A 25,649-nucleotide genomic window follows, 5' to 3' on the forward strand; every position below is an offset into this window, starting at 1 on the left:
CACCCAAGGTGGAAATGCGGTACCCTAGGAAGGAGACGGACTGTTGGAAGAACAGGCATTTCTCAGCCTTGATGTACAGGTTATGCTACAACAGACGACCAAGCACCCAGCGCACCAGGGACACATGCAATGGCGCGTGTAGTGGAGTATATCAGAATGTCATCGATATACACCACTACATCCTGCCCGTGCAGGTCCCTGAAAATCTTGTCTACAAAGGCTTGGAAGACTGATGGGGCATTCATCAACCCGTATGGCATGGCCAGGTACTCATAATGCCCTAATGGTTGTACTGAACGCCGTCTTCCACTCGTCTCCCTCCCGGATACGCACCAGGTTGTAAGCGCTCCTGAGATCTAGTTTGGTGAAGAACCTCGCCCCGTGCATTGAATCAATCGCTGTGGCTATGAGAGGTAGCGGGTAACTGTACCTCACAGTGATCTGGTTTAGACCTCGATAGTCAATACACGGGTGCAGACCTCCCTCCTTCTTCACAAAAAAGAAACTTGAGGAACGGGTGAAGTGGAGGACCGAATGTACCCCTGACGCAGGGATTCGGAGACATATGTTTCCATAGCCGCCGTCTATACCTGTGACAGGGGATACATGTGACTCCTGGGAAAAGTGGCGTCTACCAGGAGATTTATCGCACAATCCCCCTGTCGATGGTGGTAATTGAGTCGCCTTCTTTTTGGGGAAGGCGGGAGCCAAATCGGCATATTTTGGGGGAATGCGCACAGACCAGGCCTCCAGACCAGGGCTCCAGACCGGGTCTCTCCACCATAGTAGCACCAACGGAAATCCCTAAACACCTCCCCAAGCACTCCCGCGACCACCCCATGAGAGCCCTCCGTTGCCATGAAACAGTGGGGTCATGACAGGCTAACCAGGGTAGGCCTAGCACCACGGGAAATGCAGGAGAGTCAATGAGAAAGAGACTGATTCTCTCCTTGTGACCCCACTGTGTCACCATGCCCAGGGGAGCGGTGGCCTCCCAAATCAACCCTGACCCCAATGGTTGACTGTCTAAGGCGTGAACTGGGAAGGGCACAGTCAGTGGAACAATGGGGATCCCTAAACTATGAGAGAATGCTCTGTCTAGAAAATTCCCAGCCGCGCCTGAACCGACAAGTGCCTTATGCTGGGAATGCGGGGAAAACTCAGGAGTCATGACATTCAAAAACAGGTGTGCAACCGAGGGTTCTGGGTGAGAATGGTGCCGACTCACCTGGGGTGACGCTAGAGTGTCCTGCCTGCTGCTTCGACCCCCAGAGGAACCAATTCGACACTGACCGGTAGTGTGCCCTCCGCAGCCACAGATGTTGCACGCGAAGGCCCCTCCTCCAGCCTCCCTTAGCGCAGCACCTCCCAGCTTTATAGGTATCGGAGCGGTGGTGCTGGGGGATGGAACCAACAGAGCCCGATCTGGACGTCCGAGGGTGGCCAGCAGGTTATCCAGCCGGATGGACAGGTCCACCAGCTGGTCAAACGTGAGGGTGGTGTCCCTGCAGGCCAACTCCCGACAAGCTGCAAGCTGCAGCGATAGTGGTCGATCAGGGCCCTGACGTTCCATCCCGCTCCAGCGGCCAGGGTCCGAAAGTCCAAAGTGAACTCCTGTGCGCTCCTAGTCCCCTGCCGCAGGTGGAAAAAACGTTCACCCGCCACTCTACCCTCGGGCGGGTGGTTGAAGACTGCCCGGAAACGACGGGTGAACTCCTCGAAGTGGTCCAGCACCGCATCTCTTTCCACCCACACGGTGTTGGTCCACTCCAGGGCTTTGCCCGAGAGGCATGAGGTGAGGGCGGACACCCTCTCACGGCCTGAAGGAGCCAGGTGGACGGTCGCCAGGTACGCGCTCCTCTACCCCAATAACAGGGGCACCTGCTCCTGCTGTCTCCATCAAGGGGTGGGGTATTCTGTCAATGGTGGGTGTAGCTGGTGCATGAAAGTCAGGTGCAGGAGAGCAGAGATGAATGGACAAAGCACTTTATTTAGGCAATCATAATACAGAACACAACCGTGTCACAAACCAAATGCCCAAAGAACAAGTGAGGCAGCACAAAGTACAAAACCCAAGTACAAAGTACTGGCTGCCACAAACACGGGTATAAAACAAAACCCGGCGCAAAACAGCCGGAACCGTACCAAATAATACCCCACACAGACATGGAGGGAACAGAGGGCTAAATACACATGTAAATTAGTAGGAGATGTAAACCAGGTGTGCAGGAAGACAAGACAAAACAAATGGAAAATGAAAAGTGGATCGGCGAAGGCTAGAAGACTGGTGACGTCGACCACTGAACGCCGCCCAAACGAGGAGAGGAACCAACTTCGGCGGAAGTCGTGATAAGGCAATAGATGAAACTGTACCAAAATGTTTCTAAGAAAATTAAACTACTCAATCATATTCCTCATTTCTTTGGCCATGATGACAAATAATCTTTTTGACTTTTTTTCTTGTGGAAAATAACTGCTTTCATAATTTCCCAAATTGAGTCATTTGCGTGTTGATATGTCAGGGATGACAGAGATAGGGGAGGGTTTGATCTGGTGGACAGTGACCTGACTGAACCGACTGCCACTGCACTGAGGAGACAGATGCTTCAATTTGGATGGAGTGCAGCTCAGCTCAGCTCGTTAAGCCCTGACAATGGCTGCTCTGTGACAATGATGGAGTGGCACACAGAAGCATTGAGATGTGACCCATTCACACTGGCAGGAACGGCCCCCCTCGCCACCCCCCCTTCTCGCGCTTCAGAGGACATGATAGAAGAAAGTGATGAGCTCCTCTGCACAGCGAGGGGTTGGTTAAATATCCCTTAAGTACACAATCCAGCCGTGCTAGTCACTTTGTTAGCCCATGTTGTGATATTTGGGGAAGTGACTGGGGGCTGTCATTTTTCTTTGAATCCAGGGAGGGATCTTGATAATGTCAACTGGTGCAGTGAATAATACAGTTAAATGATATTTCAGTGATATTGGCAAGACGTTACAACAGGCTCCATACTCTTTATATCTCTTGGTCTTTCGGTCAAATGTGATACCTGGTTTGAATTACACATGTTGCCAAACAAAAGAACAACAGAAAAAGCCTCCTTGTCAGTGTGGAAGAACATTGCTGGGAGAAGATGGATCGCACAGGCATTCAAACACTCACTGACGTAGACACACACGACTCAGCGATGTGTGGGATGTGAAATATGCTGGATATGGGAGGCCTCTGGAATCCAGGAAGGAGCTGAGTATTGCTGGCAGGAACTCGCTTGTGAATCCCAGAGTGAACAACACTCCTAGAACTCACTTCTTAAGCAACTCTCCCTCACTGTAATACACATGTACTTACACCCTCCCTCTCTTTCTCCCTCAAGCTTATACTCAAGTACTGTATAGTTACACTCCCACAGCACAAGGTAGAAAACCTGGCTCCACCTTCGGCCTTGCTGTGGAGCTGTCAGAACATGCACACCTTAATGATACTGTAAACAGGCTAGCAGATAAGTATGTGAGTGTCTATTTTCCTGTGAGCATGATCATCTCAGGTTAAATTATGTTAGAGTCAGAAAGCAGTCTGTCCACCGGTGTGACAAGGATGCAAATTAACTCCCTAAAGTCGCTAATCTAATTAATATGGTCCCCATAGACACCACACAACACCTGTCTCACCCATCCTCCACTCAGCTCCAACTGGGCTAAGTCACATACTCACATAGTACATCCCACACGAGATTACCCTAACAGATCACACACGGGCACACACACAAACATCACAATAAGCACAGTTTAAAAATTTGATCTCACCCTGCATCCTCACTTACTAGAGACTGTAGCCCTTAATACTGAGCCATGAATCTTTATCTTCACCTGACTAGTACGGCCTCACCCAGAACACTGTAACCAGTCTCTCAGTCCCCTGCTCCCACTCCACCACTCAGTCCGCTTGTCTGGACCTGAACCAGCACTGCTGGAGGCTATTGATTGACCGAATATAAACAACATTCAACACTCATTCAAACAAACATTCAAATTACACATAGGGTTAAGGATATGTTTGAAATCGGTCTTTACCCCTCTATCAGTCTCTTACCCACTACAAACTGAACTAAACTACAAGTCATAAAAGCAGACTGCTAGAGGCTTATAGATTACTAGATTAAGTAATTAGGCAGTCGAGTTCACATCTGTTGAACAAAACTACCGGTGGCAGGGGAAAGGGGGTATGGGATGGGGGAGGTGAGAGAATAGAGGCAAATATAAAATTGTTGGAGAGGAGAAAAAGGGGTTAGCAAACAGAGGGATTGAGTAGACGGGAGGGGTTCTTATTGACAAGCTTTAGAACAGAAAAGCTTGTCCTGAGAATGTGATTGGCTGAGCCTGACAGTAGTGACCATGACAACATATGCTACTCCCATAAGCCCCCCAGAGACAGTTACTATGTGTACTCTAGACTAGGGTGGCACAATCACACAGCCCTCCTTTCCATGTCAATGAGCGCTTTAGACACAAACAAAGAGACCAGCGAGCTTGAAAAAAAAAAAACGTTTTTATTCAGAAATGATTGATCGTGTGCCCAGTTCAGTTTTTAAATGTCTCCGTAAATCTCCTACATAACATTGCTCTCAAGAATAAATCAAAGGTTAAACTCTTAGAGAAAATAAAAACATTCATTTTTGGGGTTTAATCCAAATAAAAAGAGGCTACAACAGAGAGATGGCTGCTCCTGGGTTGGGCCGACTGACAGTGCTACAGCCCTGCCCTATTGGTTTGTGTTCCATAGGCGAATCTTAGTCCTACCCCCGAGTGGAGGATAGCCAATAACAGTATAGTGTCCACAAACACAACTCCCATGATGCCCTTCTCTCCATGGGAGATTAAGGCAGTAAACACAGTGGAGTATACCTTGGGGGTGGATTGGGAGACGAGACTGCTGGGCAGGAAAGACCTCTATTGACCAATGATGCATGTTTGGACTACAACCACAGAGGAAGATACAGTAAAAGCACAATGATGATAAGTCCAATCAGAGAGAGAAAGAGAATCATTCTGACCTTCTGACATACAGTACAATAACGTGTCTTTTCCAGTTGTAACACAAACAAAGCACCACAGATTGAGATAGTTCTAAACGTTGTGGCGCAGCTGAGATGAGTGAGATGATGCACAGTACAGTAGATAATCAACCATGACCTGACTGGTAAGAGGGCTGAGGATAGGACTGTAGGCATATGTCTAAGTGTGTCTCAATGTGCTTTTTTTGTTGTTGTTGTTGTGTTATCTGTGTTATCTGTGTGTGTGTGTTTGTGCATGTGTGTATGTGTGTATATCCCCCTCTCCCTCTCTCATCCAGGCATGAAGACCCCTCCCTCCCCCAAAAGGTAGCAGCCCCTCCCCTGCCCTTGTGGACTTTGCTCTACTCTCCCTGGGCGTCATAGTTGGCCCCGCCTGCCTTCTTCAGCTCGGTGCGAATGTAGTCCTCCTCCAGCTCACGAGCATCACTGATCATGAATTCCTTAGCAAAGTTCTGCAGGAGACAAAGAGGAGAGGGGAGAAGGTGACAGAAAAGGAATGTGTGAGAGAGTGTTAGACAAGGAAGACAAAGGAAGCTAGAGAGAGAGATGGCACAGACAAAATTGTGTTGTACTTTGTTTGGCAATCAATTTACTGTATTGTATTTTAACAGCACATTAATTAAAATTAGTATTTGTTTTTTTTAAAGCATGTGAGTTTGGGTGAGAACAGAGAGTCACTAACCTGGACAATATCTTTCACCAGTGTCTTGTCAGTGCTGATCTTGGCACGCTGCAGGCCACTTACGTTTTCCCCTATCCATGTGATGAGGGTGAACTTGGCCCGCTTGCTCATGGCGTCACCCGTTGTGATCCGCACAAAGCCAAAGAGACGCACATCATCTGAGAGTGAGAGAGATGAGACAGCAGCAGTCAGTCAGAGATGAGACTGACCATCAGACAGGCAGAAACCTGCAGAGGCTGATGACCCCGCAGACCATTTCCATTCCCAGCTGTCATATGAAAGATAATTATGGTATAGTTCTTAAATAAATTGATTTGTCACCATGTTTGAGCCAGCAATTGACAAGGCCTGACTCCTGTGTACTACGAGTTGATTGAGCTTTGTGAGAGTGTTTCTATGCTGCTGTATGAAGTATGAACACAGGCGGGGAATATTGGCTTATTATGGCGACACTGCCAAATCCAAAAGTGGGGTAAATCTGTGAGTACAAGAGAAAAAAGGGAAGGTATTCAGAACAACAGGTTCAATCACAGGGGTCTGGAGGTGTGAGCAATACCGAGGGGATTGGGGAGGCAGTGATTCTGGGTTCACCGTCTCTTCCTCACACATTCATATCACATGTTAGCCCTACATCACTAGCTACATTGTCTTGGAATAGAGCAGTTCTCTCTACAGTTCAGCACACCAAATAGGTGTAAATTCACATCTCGAAGTATATTATAGTAAATATAATAACACATTTATGACATGAATCTGCTCTGGACTAGGCCCTGTCCATTCATTACCCTTAATAGTGTACTGATGGCACAATCTAGGCATGATTTCTATGTTTATCTGTGCCTTACTGATTCAGAAGCAGCATACGTCTATCAATAATAATATATGCCATTTAGCAGACGCTTTTATCCAAAGCGACTTACAGTCATGTGTGCATACATTCTACGTATGGGTGGTCCCGGGGATCGAACCCACTACCCTGGCGTTACAAGCGCCATGCTCTACCAACTGAGCTACAGAAGGACCTCAAAACAGACCTCAAAAAGCTCTGTTGTGCATTAACAAGAATCAGTGTTAAAATTATCAGCATGGTGTCAAAGGCCATCGCTAGTTTCAACACCTCCCCATACAAGTCACCTGACTGAACTGTGATATCCACCAGACCACACAAAGGCCTATACTGTTTCTCTGTATAACAACCAATGTTTCTAGCACTTAAATAAAAACATTTACAAATACTTTTGTTGTGCTTGTTTCTATATCTGTCATATTGTGGAAGTGGGTAAGGCTGACAAGTATATATATATATATGTGTTGAAAAAAATATAATTCATTTTGCTAAAAGCTTGACTTCCCCTGTCGTAAACTTCCTGGTGGGTCAACATCTCTTCCCTCTAAAGCCTTCCCTTTTAGTTATGCTGACAACGCTGTTAAGATAACAGTCCAGAAAACAGCTGCACTACTGTGACTATGATGATGCCGCAAAAAGACAAATAGAACGTTTGAGTTTAGACCTTTTAGTTGATAAGACAGATGCTTCTTTTAGAACACTCAGCCTGTCAACTTCTTAGTGCAGCAGTCTGTGGCCAAGCCCTCAGACAGGATGAGACTTTCACAGTTTCTGTTAAAGCAGATTCACCAGAATGTATATCATGTTTTATACAGTAAGATTACAGAAAAAATATCTGGGAAAAGACAAGGACCAGAGTGAGGAGAGACTATTAGTAGTATGGGACAGCCCAGCCTGGTCTCCGAGACTAAACGTAACATAGCAAATGTAAATCCGGGACACTGACATTATATATAATATATATATTAGAATGATAAGTTACGTTTGGTATGGTTACATAAGACAGAAAGTTACTTAAAGCATTATTTATATGCTTCCACGTTCTTAAGTTTTGTTTCTGCGGCTTTTAATTTCAGTTTTGTACACCAGCTTCAAACGCTGAAATTACAATATTTCTGGTTATGGAAAATATATTTCACAGCGGTTTCGATGGTATAATTATTCTCTACACTATAGTTGCTTGTTTTGTCACATAGTTTGCCCAATTTCCATTTATCAGAATTTTAGCAACCAGGAAATGGTGGAGCAATTTCTGCATAGTGCATCTTTAAGGCAAACACAAAAAGAGGGTGGTTGGTTTGAATGGGTGAGCGTATAAAGCAAAATGTTCTATCAAATCTAATTTTATTAGTCACATGCCACCGAATACAACAGGTGTAGACCTTAGTGAAATGCTTACTTTACAAGCCCTTAACCAACAATGCAGTTAAGAAAAATACCAACAACAAAAAATAATAAGGAAATAAAAGTAACAAATAATTAAGAGCAGCAGTAAAATAACAATAGCGGGGCTATATACAGGGGGTACCGGTACAGAGTCAATGTGGAGGCTATATACAGGGGGTACCGGTACAAAGTCAATGTGCGGGGGGCATCAGTTAGTCAAGGTAATATATACATGTAGGTAGAGTTATTTAAGTGACTTATGCATAGATAATCTCAAATCTCAACACAAAAACTTTCGAATTTTAGCAACTTTTCAACGACTTACTACTTTTTAGCTACTACTTAGCATGCTAGCTAACCCTTCCTCTAATCTAACTCCTAACCTTAACCCCTAGCCTAGCTAACGTTAGCCAGCTACCTAATGTTAGCGTTAGCCACCCAGCCAACGTTAGCCACAACAAATTGAAATTCTTAACATATATGAAATGAATAATGAACATCCAAAAATGTATACAAACCATACAAAACGTAACATATCATACTAAATGGAGGATTCATATTTACGAAAACAGGATAATACAAAATGCTCTGAGACCAGGTTGGACAGCCAGGTGTAGGCCTACTATTTGGGTAGTTAGTATAGCAAAACCTCAGTTCTCTTTAAATAATATAAATCAGTAATAGTCCTAGATTGTAACACATTTGTATTTCATCACTGGAATGTCAGCCCTGAAACAAAACTACAGCCTGGGAAAATACAGGCGTGCAACAGCACAGGACTTTTAAACGCCACGCCCAACACTCCAGCATCTAATTGGTTAGTGCCATCTGGAATCTTTAGGACATCCCTACCATTTTGTAGGTCGCTCTGGATAAGAGCGTCTGCTAAATGACTTAAATGTAAATGCATTACCCTTATCAATTTACATTTAAACTTCAATGGGGTACAGCCGTCCCAAGGATCCCAGATAGCAAGGATCGTATCTTAGAGGGATGAGAGTGTGGGAGGGGAGGGTGCTGATATGGTGACAACAGCATGATTTGCTCACTAGGGGTGTCCGTACCCCATTGAAGTTGAAATGTAAATTGATAAGGGTACTATGTCCTGAGTTGAACAAGACCCTGCGCTGCGCACAAGAAACAGTTGGAACAACTTCAATATTACTGATATTATAAGCGTATAGGCCTACACACATTTTAAGAACTAAGAAAGGGACACTTCCATATGATGAAGTCACGGGACAGATTCCGGGAACAGACCAAGCACACCAGGCCAGGGTTTGGGGTTTAAGTCAATGAGAAAAATGAAAACAATCTACCGAGTTGTTAATTTTCTCGAAACTAAAGGCACAACCTAGATTCGAGCCAATATCTTAAGTAGTTGAAGATGTTATTACTCCAACGTCGTGAAAGTGATAAACTGACACGTTTTCATTTTCGTAACAATAAAATACTCTATCGAAGGAGCGTCTTTGAGTTGACCACCTGCACATGCGCAGTTCGGTGCGTGGCAGACCACGGTTCTACCTGATGAAGTTTCTGCGCATGAGTTTAGTAGCAAACGTCGCCTACAAGTGTGATCGGGGATTTGATTGGAGAAGCTGTTTCTGCCCATCTTCATATTGTAGGCTTTGGGATCGCAGTACTTTGTTGTCACTAGTTACCACAGCCAAAAAGTCCAAATTAGCTATAGGCCTTTTGTAGAAATTAATGAAAACAAAGGTCAGCTTTCTGGTCATAGCCTAATTTAAGGTTAGGGTTAGGCAAAAGGTTATCAGTGCGGTTAAGGTTAGGTTTAAAATCAGATTTTAAGAACAGAAATTGTAGAAATAGGCTGGGTTTAGCAATAAATAAGACTTTGTGGCTGTGTTAACTAGTGACGACCAAGTAGCCTACTTCTGGATGAAGTAGATTACTGCAGTGGCGTGTCTTCACGATGCCAAGGGAAGCCAGACTTCCCACAAAAGAATGACCAATTTAAAAAAACAAATATAAAATAATTAATATTTCGTCTCCCTGTGTTCCATAATTATTCTTCAAATTTGCAAGAGGCTGAATGTACACTATATATACACACACAAAAGTATGTGGACATCCCTTCAAATGAGTGGATTTGGCTATTTCATCTACACCCGTTGCTGACAGGTGTATAAACTCGACCACACAGCCATGCAATCTTCATAGACAAACATTGGCAGTAGAATGGCCTTACTGAAGTAGAATGGCCTTACTGACCTTTCCAACAAGTCAGTTTGTCAAATTTATCCCCTGCTAGAGCTGCAAGTGCTGTTATTGTGAAGTGGAAACATCAAGGAGCAACCTGCGAAGTGGTAAGCCACACAAGCTCAAAGAACAGGACCGCAGAGAGCTGAAGCGCCTAAAGATCATCTGTCCTCGGTTGCAACACTCACTACCAAGTTCCAAACTGTCTGTGTAATCAACTTCAGCACAATAACTGTTTGTCGGGAGCTTCCTGAAATGACATTCCATGGCAGAGCAGCCGCACACACACCTAAGATAACAACCGATGCTTGGCATTGCCCAAGGTTGTCTCTACCTTCTTGCCTTTGTGCGGTTGTCTGCATCTAACAATATTTGTACCATGTTGTTGTCATGTGGTGTTGCTACCATGCTGTGTTGTCATGGTTTGCTGCCACACTAGGTTGTCGTCTTAGGTCTCTCTTGTCGTGATGTGCGTCTCGTCCTATATTTTATTCTTAATCCCAGCCCCCGTAGGAGGCCTTTTGGTAGGCCGTCATTGTAAATAAGAATTTGTCCTTAGCTGACTTGTCTAGTTAAATGAAGATTAATACAAATCGGCTGGGGTGGTGTAAAGCTCGCCGCCATTGGACTCTAGAGCAGTGGAAACGAGAAACAGGGCCCCTCTGTATGTGTACCCCATCTATCTGATGCAGTCTAGTCAAAAATAGTATTATATTGTTGCCGCCCATAGCGTTGAAATGCAAGGGAAGCCAGAGAGTAGTTGGCCTCCCTTGGTTACAAAAATAATAGCAAATCAGCGGTGAGCTCAACTGTAAATGGTCTTGGCGCACCAGAAAAAGAGCATCAAGGGAAGCCAGTTTGGATTTGTCTTCACACCAATGACATCACGTTGTTGCATCTCATTGTGTTGTCCTCCGGCGGCTGGCTAGATAGCTAGCTAGCTAACATTGTCCCTTTACTAAATTGACCATGGATGGAGATAGGGATTTGGACTTGTAGTTTTAATTCTCTATACTGGCCAATGATTATAACTGCAATTTTGTTCCAACCATACATTGTTCCCCTGGCCTGTAGAGGATGGAAGTTCAATATGTAGCTAGATGTACAGTAGTAGGTTAATGTTAACTAACTGGCTCATCATTAACCATGAAAGGAAGTTAGTCCAGCGAGCATGCATTTTAGCTGGGTAGCCTAGGACAACAAACACTAAAAAGGTATGCTACTGTATGACAGAGTCATAGACCATGTCATCAACATGAAAGAGATGAGGATGGCATTGGCATTTCTCTACAAGTAGGTTGTGTCAACATGTTTTTTCAACAAGTCATGAAAATGTTGTGTGTGTGATCTATTACAGCGCTTATTGCCGTTATGCAGGAACATTGTGGTCAATTTGAAATAACCGCATAGGCGCAAAAATGAATGAAATCCTGGCCTTACCGGTGCACTGACTCTTGAATTCTTCATAATCAGTCCCCTGGCCCGCCGGCACAATCATATGGCCCTCATATTTAAACGCTGCCCTAAAAGAACATAAAATGCACACTACATTAATTAAAATGCACTGACCTTACAGACATGTCAAATTGAATATTTGGGCCCGGTCTGTCAAAAAGATCAGGGATCCTCTATGCCAGTCTACTCCACTAACGCGTGTCCACGTCCATCATAAAACATCTATCGGATGGGATTACAATGTAACGACCGGTCTAAAGTAGGCTAATCATTCAAAAACCGATGTGTCAAATTCGGGGCAGACATGTCCGGTGTTGTATCAACATATACGTGTCACTATCACTGTACCTCTTCGATAGACAAAGGAAGTTAGTCATGCCCTGGTACCCTGAATTATTAGACTAAGATAGGTATTTTTTAGGGAGGAGAGAAACAATTATTAACATTGAACACTGGGTGAATGAATGAAAAGTGCACACTTTGATCATCCACCCATTGTTATGGATTTTATAAATGTAGACTCAACTCAATTCTTAGGATGCTGTGTAAAATCTCAGATTTACAATTTCCTATGCACAACTAAGTTAAACACACTCACCAGTTTATCTCCGTGTTATCGTCTCTGACGAGGTTATACGCTTCCCTACAAGCCTCTTTATCGATTCTTGTTGCCATTTTGGGTGGACGCAAATGGACAGTAGCCTAGAGATGAAAGAAAGCACACGGCGAAAAGAACAATCCAAAATGAGCAGAACGTGAGTTCTACAATAGACGACTCAATAGTCTGAAATCACGCGCCCCTATTGAACATGCGCTATTACACGAGCAGTGCGCGGAAAAGGGTGTATCTTTTCTCAATTATGAGAGAAATAAACTATTTTCACGACTCGATTCATTTCCTATATCCAGTTTATGGGCGTTGGTGATGTTTGTCAAGCAGGTTGCCGTACTAGAGCGGCGATGTCCCCATACGCAGCATTCACATCCTCCCAATGGTCAACTGAGGGATTCAGCCAAATAAATCCACCCTTTTTTTATTGTTGCCGTTTTACTGAGCTATCCTGCCATCTTGTGGTCTGTTAATGTAATCGATGCATGAGAACAATAGCCTGCAGCAACACAATCAACCAAAATTAAACGTTCCAATAACAAATAACATTTCATTTAAGTAAATACAATTATATAATAAAATAATAAACCATAAAAGCCCTAGAACACACAGTGATAGAGGTAATTTATTTCAAGCTATACGTGGGACAGAGAGAGAGAGCGCGTGCGTGATAGGCTCACTAAACAGTCATTTTACAATGGCTGTCTCATAAATCTGCTATTTTCAGGAACCTGAGTTACACCCTACACCCCCAGAATGGCTCGCATGACCACATCCCTCCATTAATTGATGAGCCCAACATATATAGAATAAAATCACTTGTCTCATAAGGACAAATTGGAAAAGGCATCAACGTGGTGCATATAAACTAAATGTTTCTGCACTGAGGGATTTGTTTGCGGTGAGAAACACTTTTAGCAGTGCAGCAAACTAACCTTTTAAATCTGTGTTCAATAGCTTGACGTTTTCATCAGTGGGCCCCATGCACTAGCCCTGTGATTGGTTGGAGTCGCAGACAGTCTACGGCTACTTCCTGGATGAGATCATGGCTGCGACTGAACGACTAAATAATATATTTTAAAACTGCTTTTGAGTCAAGCAAGCTGTAACAACGGGTGATGCTGTGTTACATTTAAACACAGTTTTATTTTTTCTCGATACATTTAGCTGTCGAACATAAAAGCGTCTCGTGTAGATCGTTGCTTGTCTACATGTATGTAGCCTACTGTTGGATCTCAAAGTTGCTGTTGTTGAATAGCTGCTACAATGTAACAAGAAGTCAACATCTCCCAGCGTCCTCCCCTTACACGTCAAAGTGAGGTGATACCTTGTAGCATGATGTCAGTCTAATGTTTTTGACAAACAACCCGAAAGTTAGTGTAGTCCAAGTTGTGACTCCACTTGTGGTTTCTCTGAATTATATCGATTCGTCATCAAATTCCACTGTCTTTCAGATAGTGTTGAATTGATAGAACGCAATGGATAATGGACGACAAAGTCGTGTTTCACGGCCTCAACAGATAATTGAGTCATCCAAGGTTAGTTGCATGATGTGACATATCAAGCTTGTGTTAGTTTTGTCTTACCTGACCAACTTCCTTTAAGTAAGTTGAACTTTTCATGTAATATTACCTGTTGCTCTGTGTCTCAGGTGTACCGTTGGGCTGAGCAAGCTGACTTCCTCCTGCAGGGTCTGAATGAGCAGCGTCAGCACGGCCAGCTGTGTGACATGGTGCTGGTGGCTGATGAGCAGCGTATCCCAGCCCACCGTGCCCTGCTGGCTGTTTCCAGCCCTTACTTCCAGGCCATGTTCACCCTGGGCATGAGGGAGGAGCGTCAGGCAGAGGTGGAGCTGGTGGGGGCTTCCTACATCGGCCTTAAGGCTGTGGTGGACTTCCTCTACAGTGGGGAGCTGCCTCTGGATGGAGGGAACATTGACTATGTTCTGGAGACAGCCCACCTGCTGCAGGTGTGGAGGGCAGTGGACTTCTGCTGCCAGTACCTAGAGAAGGAGGTGAGTGAGGAGAACTATCTATACCTGCAGGAGCTGGCTCTGCTCTACAGCCTGGAGAGACTAGACACTTACATTGACCACTTCATCCTGGAACGCTTTGCGACCCTCTCCTTCACACCAGGCTTCCTGAGGGATGTCCGGCTGCCCAAGCTCAGCTCCTACCTGGCCAGCGGGCAGGTCCAGCATGAGAATGAGCAGGCTCTGTTCCAGGCTGCTCTCCAGTGGCTGAGCCACATGCCTGACCGCCCTGCACACGCTCGCCAGCTGCTCTCCCACATACGCTTCCCCCTAATGCCAGCCAGTGATCTGGTGGGGCGCGTCCTCCCGGCCGTACAGGCCCTGCTGCCCCCGGAGGCTGACTGTGAGGTGCTGGTGGAGGAGGCTCTGAACTACCACAACAGGGCCAGCGCCCAGCCCGGGCTGCAGACAGGCCGCACCATGCTGCGAGGAGGGGAGGAGCACCTCCTACTGGTGGGTGGGGAAGTGTCAGAGCGCGGGGAGGAGCTGACTGCAGATGTTAGCTGGCTGGATGGAGACTCTGGTGAATGGATGGTAGAGACCCAGATCCCGGCACAGAGGAGCCACCACTGTGTCGCTGTACTGGGGGGGTTCATCTTCACAGCTGGAGGCAGCTCATCACGAGATAATGGAGGTGATGCTGCCAGCAACCTTCTGTATCGCTACAACCCCCGTGACAACCAGTGGATCAAGGTAAAGCCAAAGATACTGGTAACTAACTAAAATATCTTATCTGCATTGTTTCCAATCAGAGCAAATTAACCATAGTGGGCAGAACAAGCAAGGAGGTGGGCAGAGCCAAGCACGAGTTGGTGAGATCCTATTGGCTCGTTCTTGCATGTACACTGAACAAAAATATAAACGCAACTTGTAAAGTGTTGGTCCCATGGTTCATGAGCTGAAATAAAAGATCCCAGAAATGTTATATATGCGCAAAAAGCTTATTTTTTTAAAAAAGTGTCAGAAACTGTCTCAGGGAAGCTCATCTGCGTGCTCGTTGTCCACACCAGGGTCTTGCCCCGACTTCAGTTTGGCGTCATAACCGACTTCAGTGGGTAACTGCTCACCTTCAATGGCCACTGGCACGCTGGAGAAATGTGGTCGTCACGGTTTAATCCCGGTTTCAACTGTACCGGGCAGATAGCAGGCAACGTGTGGGCGAGCGGTTTGCTGATGTCAATGTTGTGAACAGGGCAAGCATAAGCTACTAACACAATTGCATTTTATCGATGGCAATTTGAATGCACAGAGATACCGTGACAATATCCTGAGGCCCATTGTTGTTTCATTCATCCACCGCCCTGGCCTCATGTTTCAACATTATAATGCATGGCCCCATGTCGCAAGGATCTGTACACAATTCCTGGAAGCTGAAAATGTCCCAGTTCTACCATGGCCTGCATACTCACCAGACATGTCACCCATTGAGCATGTTTGGGATGCTCTGACTCGATGTGTACGACAGCATGTTCTAGTCATCACCAATATCCAGCAACTTCGCAGAGTCAATGAAGAGAATTGGGACAACATTCCACAGGCCACAATGAACAGCCTGTTCAACTCTATGCGACAGAGATGTGTCACACTGTGTGAGGCAAATGGTGGTCACACCAGAAACGGACTGGTTTTCTGATACACATGCTTACCTTTTTTAAGGTGTCTGTGACCAACAAAAGCATATCTGTATATCCAGTCATGTGAAATGCATAGATTAAGGCCTAATAAATGTATTTCAATTGACTGATTTCTGTTGGGGAAGACCTACTGTGTGAATTATGTGCGTGTCGAATATAGTATTATTATTTTTTCAACTAAAAGACAACTGTTTTCTTTGCTATTTAAATACAGGTCTCAGAAAAACATACTTTTAAAGGTATTTGAATATATGCAAGTTATTTGAAAACTGAAAATACATATATTTGATGGCTGCCAAATACTTTATGAAGAACCAGAAACTACAACGGTTAGTTGAATTAGTCTAAATATATAATCATTAGTGCTTGGTTTGGAGGGCTCTCAGATATGAATCTTAATATAACCTATAATACATGGAATCAGTCACCTCAACATTAAAGTAGACAATGGAATCAGTCACCTCAACATTAAAGTAGACAATGGAATCAGTCAACTCAACATTAAAGTAGACCACTTTTGCAGCTTACAAAATGACTAGCAAATATTACTAGCAAATGACTAGCAAATATTATTTATTTTAATTGAGTGACGAGGTAATAGATTAACACTTTACATCAAGTTATACATGTGTAATAACTTTTATTACAAGAGCAACATTGTTACATTGGACTTTGTAAATTGCTTTATAATTGCATAATGATTTATTACATATGTATCATAAGAAACAGTGACTATTCCACTTGTGTACAGTAGTTACAAAAACTCAGCTCATTGCCATGCAATTAAAATGCAATTACCAAAGTTTTATCTAACAACATGCTAATGAAATTGCTCAAAGTAATTACAGTTTTATTGCACAAGAACAGTTTAATGTTAAGGGTTACAAAAAATGCTAACAGTAACAAAATATGGCTCTTAAGTGTCAAAAGGAAACAAAATATCAAAAAACTGCAGTCTTGAATCAACTTTGTACAGTTGAAGTCGGAACTTTACATACACCTTAGCCAAATGCATTTAAACTCAGTTTTTCACAATTCCGGACATTTAATTCTAGCAGAAATGCCCTGCCTTCGGTCAGGTAGGATCACCACTTAATTTTAAGAATGTGAAATGTCAGAATAATAGTAGAGAGAGTGATTTATTTCAGCTTTTATTTCTTTCATCACATTCCCAGTGGGTCAGAAGTTTACATACACTCAATTAGTATTTGGTAGCATTGCCTTTAAATTATTTGACTTGGGTCAAACGTTTCGGGTAGTATTCCACAAGCTTCCCACAATAAGTTGGGTGAATTTTGGCCGATTCCTCCTGACAGAGCTGGTGTAACTGAGTCAGGTTTGTAGGCCTCCTTGTTCGCACACGCTTTTTCAGTTCTGCCCACAATTTTTCTATACGATACAGTTCAGGGCTTTGTGATGTCCACTCCAATACATTGACTTTGTTGTCCTTAAGCCATTTTGCTACAACTTTGGAAGTATGCTTGGGGTCATTGTCCATTTGGAAGACCCATTTGCAACCTATCTTTAACTTCCTGACGGATGTTGCTACAATATATCCACATAATTTTCCTCCCTCAGGATGCCATCTATTTTGTGAAGTTCACCAGTCCCTCCTGCAGCAAAGCACCGCCACAACATGATGCTGCCACCCCGTGCTTCACGGTTGGGATGTAGTTCTTCGGCTGGCAAGACTCCCCCTTTTTCCTCCAAACATAACAATGGTCATTATGGCCAAATAGTTCTATTTTTGTGTCATCAGACCAGAGGACATTTCTCCAAAAAACGTAGTCTGGCTTTTTTATGGTGGTTTTGGAGCAGTGGCTTCTTCCTTGCTGAGCGGCCTCAGGTTATGTCGAATTTATAGGACTCGTTTTACTGTGGATATAGATACTTTTTTACCTGTTTCCTCCAGCATCTTCACAAGGTCATTGTTGTTCTGGGATTGATTTGCACTTTTCGAACCAAAGTACGTTCATCTCTAGGAGACAGAATGTGTCTCCTTCCTGAGCGGTATGACGGCTGCAGGGTCCCATGGTGTTTATGCTTGCGTACGATTGTTTGTACAGACATTTGATTAGTCCAGCAAGCGCCAGGACCGTCTCCTAAAGTTGATTCAGCTGCAGGATCGGGGCACCACCAGTACAGAGCTTGCTCAGGAATGGCAGCAGGCAGGTGTGAGTGCATCTGCACTAGAGGTCGACCGATGTATGGTTTTTCGACACCGATACCGATTATTGGAGGACCAAAAAGCAGATACCGATTTTTGAAACATTTGTAATAATGACAATTACAACAATACTAAATGAACACTTATTTTAACTTAATATAATACTTCAATATTCCAAGGTCAGAGGTTTGAGGTTGTAGTTAATTTAGTATTTATAGGACTATTTCTCTCTATACCATTTGGATTTCATATACCTTTGACTATTGGATGTTCTTATAGGAACTTTAGTATTGCCAGTGTAACAGTATAGCTTCCGTCCCTCTCCTCGCTCCTCCCTGGGCTCGAACCAGCAACACAAAGACAACAGCCACTCTCGAAGCAGCGTTACCCATGCAGAGCAAGGGGAACAACTACTAGAAGGCTCAGAGCGAGTGACGTTTGAATCGCTGTTAATGCGCGCTAACTAGCGAGCCATTTCACTTCGGTTACACCAGCCTCATCTCGGGAGTTGATAGGCTTGAAGTCATAAACAGCGTAATGCTTGACGCACAATGAAGAGATACTTAGATACTTTGTATGCTTGTATGCTCAGTCAGATTATATGTAACGCAGGACACGCGAGATAATATCTAGTAATATCATCAACCATGTGTAGTTAACTAGTGATTTATGATTGATTGTTTTTTATAAGATTAATGCTAGTTAGCAACTTACCTTGGCTTACTGCATTCGTGTAACAGGCAGTCTCCTTGTGGAGTGCAACGAGAGAAAGGCAGGTCATTATTGCGTTGGACTAGTTAACTGTGAGGTTGCAAGATTGGATCCCCCGAGCTGACACGGTGGAAATATGTCGTTCTGCCCCTGAACGAGGCAGTTAACCCACCATTCCTAGGCTATCATTGAAAATAAGAATGTGTTCTTAACTGACTTTCTTGGTTAAATAAAGGTTAAAAAAGGGCCTCCCAAAATACCGATTTCCGATTGTTATGAAAGCTTGAAATCGGCCCCAATTAATTGGCCATTCCGATTAATCGTTCGACCACTAATCTGCACGCACAGTGAGGCAAACATTTTTGGAGGATGGCCTGGTGTCAAGAAGGGCAGCAAAGAAGCCACTTCTCTCCAGGGAAAACATCAGGGACAGACTGATATTATGCAAAAGGTACAGGGATTGGACTGCTGAGGACTGGGGTAAAGTAATTTTCTCTGAACCCCCTTTCCGATTGTTTGGGGCATCCAAAAAAAAGCTTGTCTTGAGAAGACAAGGTGAGCGCTACCATCAGACCTGTGTCATGCCAACAGTAAAGCATCCTGAGACCATTCATGTGTGGGGTTGCTTCTCAGCCAAGGGAGTGGGCTCACTCACAAATTTGCTTAAGAACACAGCCATGAATAAAGAATGGTACCAACACATCCTCTGGGAGCTACTTCTTCCAACCATCCAGGAACAGTTTGGTGATGAACAATGCCTTTTCCAGCATGATGGAGCACCTTGCCATAAGGCCAAAGTGATAACTAAGTGGCTCGGAACAAAACATCGATATTTTGGGTCCATGGCCAGGAATCTCTCCAGACCTTAATCCCATTGAGAACTTGTGGTCAATCCTCAAGAGGCGGATGGACAAACAAAAACCCACAAATTCTGACAAACTCCAAGCATTGATTATGCAAGAATGGGCTGCCATCAGTCAGGATGAGGCCCAAAAGGATGAGGCCCAGAAGACAGCATGCCAGGGCGGATTGCAGAGGTCCTGAAAAAGAAGGTTCAACACTGCAAATATAGACTCTTTGCATCAACTTCATTTATTTGTCAATAAAAGTTTGACACTTATGAAATGCTTGTAATTATACTTCAGTATTCCATAGTAACATCTGACAAAAACATCTGAAGACACTGAAGCAGCAAACCTTGTGTAAATTAATATATGTGTCATTCTCAACTTTTGACCACGACTGTAGTGTGTTTGAGACAAGAACACTTCCCCTCAGATGGACAGAGTTTCTAAGTTGTTTTTGCTAAGCATCCAACTTGCCATTTGCAATGTTTGCCTACGTCTTTGAATTTCTCTGCTGTATTATAACATGTATTGCAGTTGTCCACCTTTTCAGTGGCATGTTGAAAGACTCATACAGTAGTTGAACATCACAACGTATTTATTTTGTATCTGTACAAAATATAGTTGCATTTTGTTTGATTATGTATATCTGAGGCAATGGACATTCAAGATAAATGACATTTACAGAATGTTCAGATAGTCATATTCGATCTAAACAATACATGTCTGTCAGATTGGAATAGTAAAGGAGATTTGTTTTATTCATTCTATTTTTATCTTCCACATGCAGTTCTAGATACAACCCTGCTATTAGTTGAAGGCAGCCAATCCAATAGTTTCTGAAAAATAGTCACTTCCTGAGATCTGTATTCAAATAGTTTTAAAAAGTAGTAATTTCACCGTGCACTGCCACTTTTTAAGAGCGCAAGAGCAGTAAGGAAGGAGGAAATAAAGAGCTCATTCAGGTCTTTGGGGAGGGGTTCTTGGGTGGCGCGACAGTTTGATTGTGTGTGCGCTGTGCTGCAGAAGTTTTGTTTGTTTTCAGCGTTTGTAGTTTATAAAGTATTTAACTCAATCATCGGTGTGATCACTTTAGATCGTGGTTGTTTTTGTTTGGGACCGCGCCCGTTATGGATCGCATGGATTAGTAGCAACATTGTTGCGAAGCTTTAACTTTAACATACAAACCAACAAACCATCTGACAGTCAGACAGTACACAGGCAGGCCTGAAGACCACAGCTAAGATTTCTCTTTTTCTCTCTCTCTTTCTCTTCCCTCTCGTTCCAGTGCTTTACCCTGCAACAGACTCTCTATTTTTCCAATGCACTTCCCATTGAAGTTCATTAGAGCTGGACTATTATTGCCCTGCCAGAAGTATTTGGATGGACATTTTAGTTAAAAGGGAGGTTGCTTGCAAGTTGTGTATTTTTATGTTAACTGTATTGAGGTGAGGTGTACTAATGACATGTGGCCGAGAAGACTGTGGACATTTAAGGCCTTTGTTGTGTCGATGAACACCCCCCACATTCATACCCTCTGCACTCATCCACTAGAAAATAATACAGATTATTGCAAATCCTCTGTTGATGATAGAGGAAATCTATATTCCTGTATGTTTTATTGCCAAAATCAATTCGCACTCATTTCTATTTCATTAATGAGTTGTAAGTTCATTAATTATGCATGAAGTAGATTGAGACCAGTCTTAAAAGCCAAAGGTAAACAGCGTTTATTACAAGAGAGTACTAAATGCTTACACACATTTCCATAGGTTATAAACTGAAAATGACGTCAGCGTTTTCCAAACGTTCCATTTCACAAGCAGAGGGGCCCCTAGCTCTTGAGCCTTCGCGTTATCAGCACAAAGTCAAGGCCAGTCAGTATAAATCAACATTCTCGACAATCTGGAGATAGCCCGTTCCCACCACCTGGAGATTTGTACAACTGAATGAACTAAGGAACAGACCTTCATTGTTACTAAACTCCTGACTACATTATATACAATTGGGAAAGGGAGCAAGAGAGAATTCACATGTACAGTACATTATAACATTTGCACTAGTCAGTTCTGATTGGAATGTATACATAATTAGTCATTTCAACCATAATTTCCTCTATCAGTTGATGACTGGGTTCGTTCTTGTATGATGTTGCTGTTGAATTGCTCTGCCATTATTAGTATTATTGTATGAGATATTCTTGTTGGGGTTACCCCTGTGCTGTGATGTGGGTTTTATATGGTGTGTATTCTATTTTCTCTCCACTGGCTATCTGGTAAACAGGCTACACTCTAGGCAGTCTCTTCTGCTGATGTGTGTGGGTCTGGTAGTGGTACTCTCTCTTCTACTCTTTTCCTTTCGGCATGGTTAATACCTGCCTGGCGCCCATACAAAATCTTTCTTTACCCCTCTCTAATACCGCTACACTGTATTATAATAGTTGTAGTCACCTCCAAAGCATAGTTAAAACTATAGTTATCCCAACTCTGCTGCAACCCAACCTAACACTTCGAAAATGTCTCCAATTATGTGTCATCTTTACTCTAGAGTGCCCCAATGAATCAGCGGCGTGTGGATTTCTACCTGGGAGCCGTTGGGGAGTGTCTGATCGCTGTGGGAGGGCGTAATGATAATGGGGCTCTGTCGTCAGTGGAGGTGTACAGCCCTGCAGACGACTGCTGGACATACGTAGCAGGACTGCCCAGGTGCGAACTAACACTATTCCTCTATAATGATCTCCCAAAGGGTTACCTGTACTCCTGTCCCTCTGATATTAATGCCACCTGTTAAGCAGCAAGACAACAGAGTAATGAGAACAACACTCTATCTCTAGGGACAGCTCAATGTTATGTCACGGTTCCCAATAGACCTACAATAACTATTATGCCTTCTTAGCTGGCAGACTGGCACAGCTCACATCAAAGCCCTTTCTCTCACCTGTTCCTCTCTTCTCCATGTCTCTGCAGGTTCACCTATGGCCATGCAGGCACATCTGATAAAGGAGTGGTCTATATCTCAGGTGGCCATGACTACCAGATTGGGCCGTACCGGCGAGACGTGTTGAGCTACGACCCCCGAGGAGGAGACATCTGGGTGGAGCGCCAGGCCATGTCATCGGCACGGGGGTGGCACTGCATGACGTCACTTCACCACCTCATCTATGCAGTCGGTGGCAGTGATGACCACGAGGAGAGCATTGATCGTTTTGACATCCTGGCAGTGGAGGCATTTGACCCCCAGAGTGAACAGTGGACCCGTATAGCCCCCCTCCTCCAGCCTAACAGTGAGGCGGGCTGTGGGGTCTGGGGGGGTAAGATCTATGTGCTGGGAGGCTACAGCTGGGAGAGCATGGTGTTCTCACAGGCCACACAGGTGTTTGACCCTGACAAGGGCCAGTGGGTGCGGGGACCAGACCTGCCAAAACGCATCGCAGGGGCTTCAGCCTGTGTGTGCTCAGTGAGACCCCAGCCCTGCAGCCCAGACAGGAAGAGGGCAGGACACAAGGGGAAAGGCAGGCATCACCCCACCCAACCCAACTAAAGAGGATACAGAGGACTGCAGGGGATTTGCTTAGTATTACAATTAAAGCATAATCAATGTGTTCTAACCTAAATGTTTTGTTTGAGTTCTGAATTAAGAACTACAGAGTTCCATCAGAATCAGGCAGAAAGGGCAGTGTTGACACACTTATTCAAATCAAGCCAGCAAAAAAACAACTGCAACATCTGTTCTTTACCTTAAGTGCTACGTTTTCATTTATCATCAAAGTGTCACCTTACAGGGAAACAATTAACACTGGTAGACGACCATTTGCAGGTGTATGCTGCTGATGTTGATGAGGAGCTGGATAGTAGTCTGACCTTGTTAACATCCGGTTGAGAAGCAGTTATCTTATCCCCAAGTGACTTCTCTGTCTCTTGTCTCAAATGGCTGATCCTCAGGGACTGTCATTGGATGATACTTCAATCAGAAGAACCGACACATAGCATTATGTCAGGGTAGGAGCAGTTGTCCTCTACATGGAATTATTGATGTGTAGAAGAGCATTAAGTATTTGTTTAAGGAAGGGTGAACCCTGTCTCACGTGTCTGATGCAGGACTTCTAGCCTCAATCCAGTCCCTTCAGTGTCCTCCTCAGAAGTCAAAGATCTGCAGACAACACACTTCCCATTTGACTTCTCACTGCACCCTTTTTCAATGATTGTCAGAATTAATCCAATTAAAATCTCCATAGATTTATGTAGTGATTTAGTGTGTGTGAACGTTTAGTTAATAACAATATTGATCTACCGAGACATTGACCTGACATTGATCAAACTATAGCACATAGACTGATTCCTAATTTAATCAGTCATATTGCTCAAACTGAACTTGATATGAACTCATAGTATGATTCAGCAAGAGCCATTATGTAGGTCAAATAAGGAAATATAATCTATATTGGGTTAGAGAAACTCTTTGGGATCAATGCAATACACTGCTGCATATGATCCCTCAGCACCACCTGAAACCACACACACACTCCCTGAAGACGCATACACTTCAGATTTGGGTTTCTACCAGAACTCTATTCTAACCTGAGCAGGGGTTCGTTGGTGCTTCAGCAGCTTCTCGGGATCAGTGTCTCCACAGTGACTGCAGGAAGTATTGACACAATCAACTTTTGAAACGTAGAGAGGGATGATTACTGAGTGTCAAAAAGTGCAGGATAGAGTCATATAGTGCAGGATCATAGTAAAGTTGCTACTGTAGGGGAGAATGGGGTGAAGTTAAGCCTCCCTTGTTTCTGGGAAACCGAAATGTATCATTTGACCAATATTTAAGAAGAGGTCATCATTTCATGGGGTTTGAAGGAAGAAACTACATGGAATAAGTTGTAAGCAAATTACATTTAAAAACATCTATTGTGTTAAGAGATTTCATGATTCTTGTATCTAAATCAATTAGATAGTTTTAAGATTGTTCTATCCATAAATATGAGACCCTAAACCTAGCTTGAAAGTGCATCCTTGTAGCTGTGTGGGCTAATATAGTCAAAATGTTTGCCTTGGCGTAAGTTGAGCCAATTGAAAGTTGAGCAAATTGAAGTGATTTCTTCCCAGGCGTAATGCAAGGCATTATCGCTAGGATATGAGGTAACAACAGGGCCTGGCATATGTTGAAAGTGTTTTTAAAAAGTACAAAGTGTTTGTTAGGTGTTAACCCTGTGTTCAAAGATGCTCAAAATTATTCAAATACAAAAAAGTGACTGTGATTGTGTTGAATTGTGTTTGGGAAATAAAGATAGACATGGTTTTAAAAAGAATGGTGGTAATATTTCATTCAGTACAGAAATGTGTAGGCGGCTTAACTTACCCTGTGCGCGGCTCAACTCACCTCATACCTGGAGTAAGTTGCGCTAAGAGACCACTTTTTTGGGACAAGCTGGATTTTCAAAACTAACATTTACATGATTTCTGGTTATTTCTTAGGATACACATGTTGAATCTTTGTTAGAAAGAATACTATATTTGCCTTGACGGAGTGATGCTGAATGTAAAAAATGGCTCAATTTACCACACTCTCCCCTATACATGTTATTATCAGGAGGACTCACATGTTTTGGGTCTTCAAGGCCTAGGGGAACCAAAGGGTCTGTAGGCGTTGAGGGTATTGTTGCGAGACATGCAGAAATCCGCCAGGTTAGACTGGACCAGATAGGGATGCAGCGCCACCTGCAGGAGAGGAGAGAGAGATGATATGACAGAGCTGTCAAAACGCTCTTTCGGTTGTTGTCCATTCTTGTCTCCTCCCCTTGGACCCATTAACAACACCCACACACTCTTTCAGCAAGGTAATCACACACCCGTTTACACATGTAGCATCCATGCATAAACACAGTTAACTGTACATTGTGCTAGATGTATGAGCTGGTTAAAGAAGTGAGGTATAATGCATTATTAAGGTATTCATAATAACAGAATGTTGCTTTATTAGCAAGATAAAGTC

The 25,649-nt window shown here is 43.7% G+C and overlaps 2 protein-coding genes across 4 annotated transcripts; one reads left to right on the plus strand and one right to left on the minus strand.

Annotated features, from left to right (window-relative positions):
- Positions 1-4,524: 4,524 nt before the first annotated feature.
- Positions 4,525-12,662, minus strand: LOC124037741 (coactosin-like protein). The gene is made up of 4 exons (XM_046352758.1): positions 12,261-12,662; positions 11,648-11,730; positions 5,752-5,909; positions 4,525-5,521 (listed from the first exon to the last, which is right to left on the minus strand). Exons 1-4 carry the CDS (start codon positions 12,335-12,337, stop codon positions 5,411-5,413), a joined length of 429 nt encoding a protein of 142 aa, XP_046208714.1. The 5' UTR covers positions 12,338-12,662; the 3' UTR covers positions 4,525-5,410.
- Positions 12,663-13,022: 360 nt separating this feature from the next.
- Positions 13,023-24,956, plus strand: LOC124037751 (kelch-like protein 36). Of its 3 annotated transcripts, none has more exons than XM_046352768.1 (5): positions 13,023-13,592; positions 13,727-13,810; positions 13,924-15,015; positions 22,209-22,366; positions 22,628-24,956. In XM_046352768.1, the coding sequence occupies exons 2-5, from the start codon at positions 13,751-13,753 to the stop codon at positions 23,199-23,201; spliced, it is 1,884 nt and encodes a 627-aa protein (XP_046208724.1). In that variant the 5' UTR covers positions 13,023-13,592; positions 13,727-13,750; the 3' UTR covers positions 23,202-24,956. The 3 variants fall into 3 exon arrangements, with proteins under 3 accessions (XP_046208724.1, XP_046208732.1, XP_046208742.1); XM_046352776.1 differs by having other exon boundaries at positions 13,023-13,587; XM_046352786.1 differs by having other exon boundaries at positions 13,026-13,810; positions 13,924-14,997.
- Positions 24,957-25,649: the final 693 nt, after the last annotated feature.

Source organism: Oncorhynchus gorbuscha, linkage group LG01 (genome assembly GCF_021184085.1).
Source record: "Oncorhynchus gorbuscha isolate QuinsamMale2020 ecotype Even-year linkage group LG01, OgorEven_v1.0, whole genome shotgun sequence".
Lineage (NCBI taxonomy): Eukaryota > Metazoa > Chordata > Actinopteri > Salmoniformes > Salmonidae > Oncorhynchus > Oncorhynchus gorbuscha.

Excerpts from the sequence above, each read along its gene's own strand:
- LOC124037751 (XM_046352768.1), top strand. The coding sequence starts at position 13,751 with ATGGATAATGGACGACAAAGTCGTGTTTCACGGCCTCAACAGATAATT. Across the intron at positions 15,016-22,208 it reads AGGTAAAGCCAAAGATACTG|AGTGCCCCAATGAATCAGCG; the intron begins GTAACTAACTAA and ends TCTTTACTCTAG. Across the intron at positions 22,367-22,627 it reads TACGTAGCAGGACTGCCCAG|GTTCACCTATGGCCATGCAG; the intron begins GTGCGAACTAAC and ends ATGTCTCTGCAG.
- LOC124037741 (XM_046352758.1), bottom strand. The coding sequence starts at position 12,337 with ATGGCAACAAGAATCGATAAAGAGGCTTGTAGGGAAGCGTATAACCTC. Across the intron at positions 5,910-11,647 it reads ATTCAAGAGTCAGTGCACCG|ATGATGTGCGTCTCTTTGGC; the intron begins GTAAGGCCAGGA and ends TCTCACTCTCAG. Across the intron at positions 5,522-5,751 it reads TGGTGAAAGATATTGTCCAG|AACTTTGCTAAGGAATTCAT; the intron begins GTTAGTGACTCT and ends TGTCTCCTGCAG.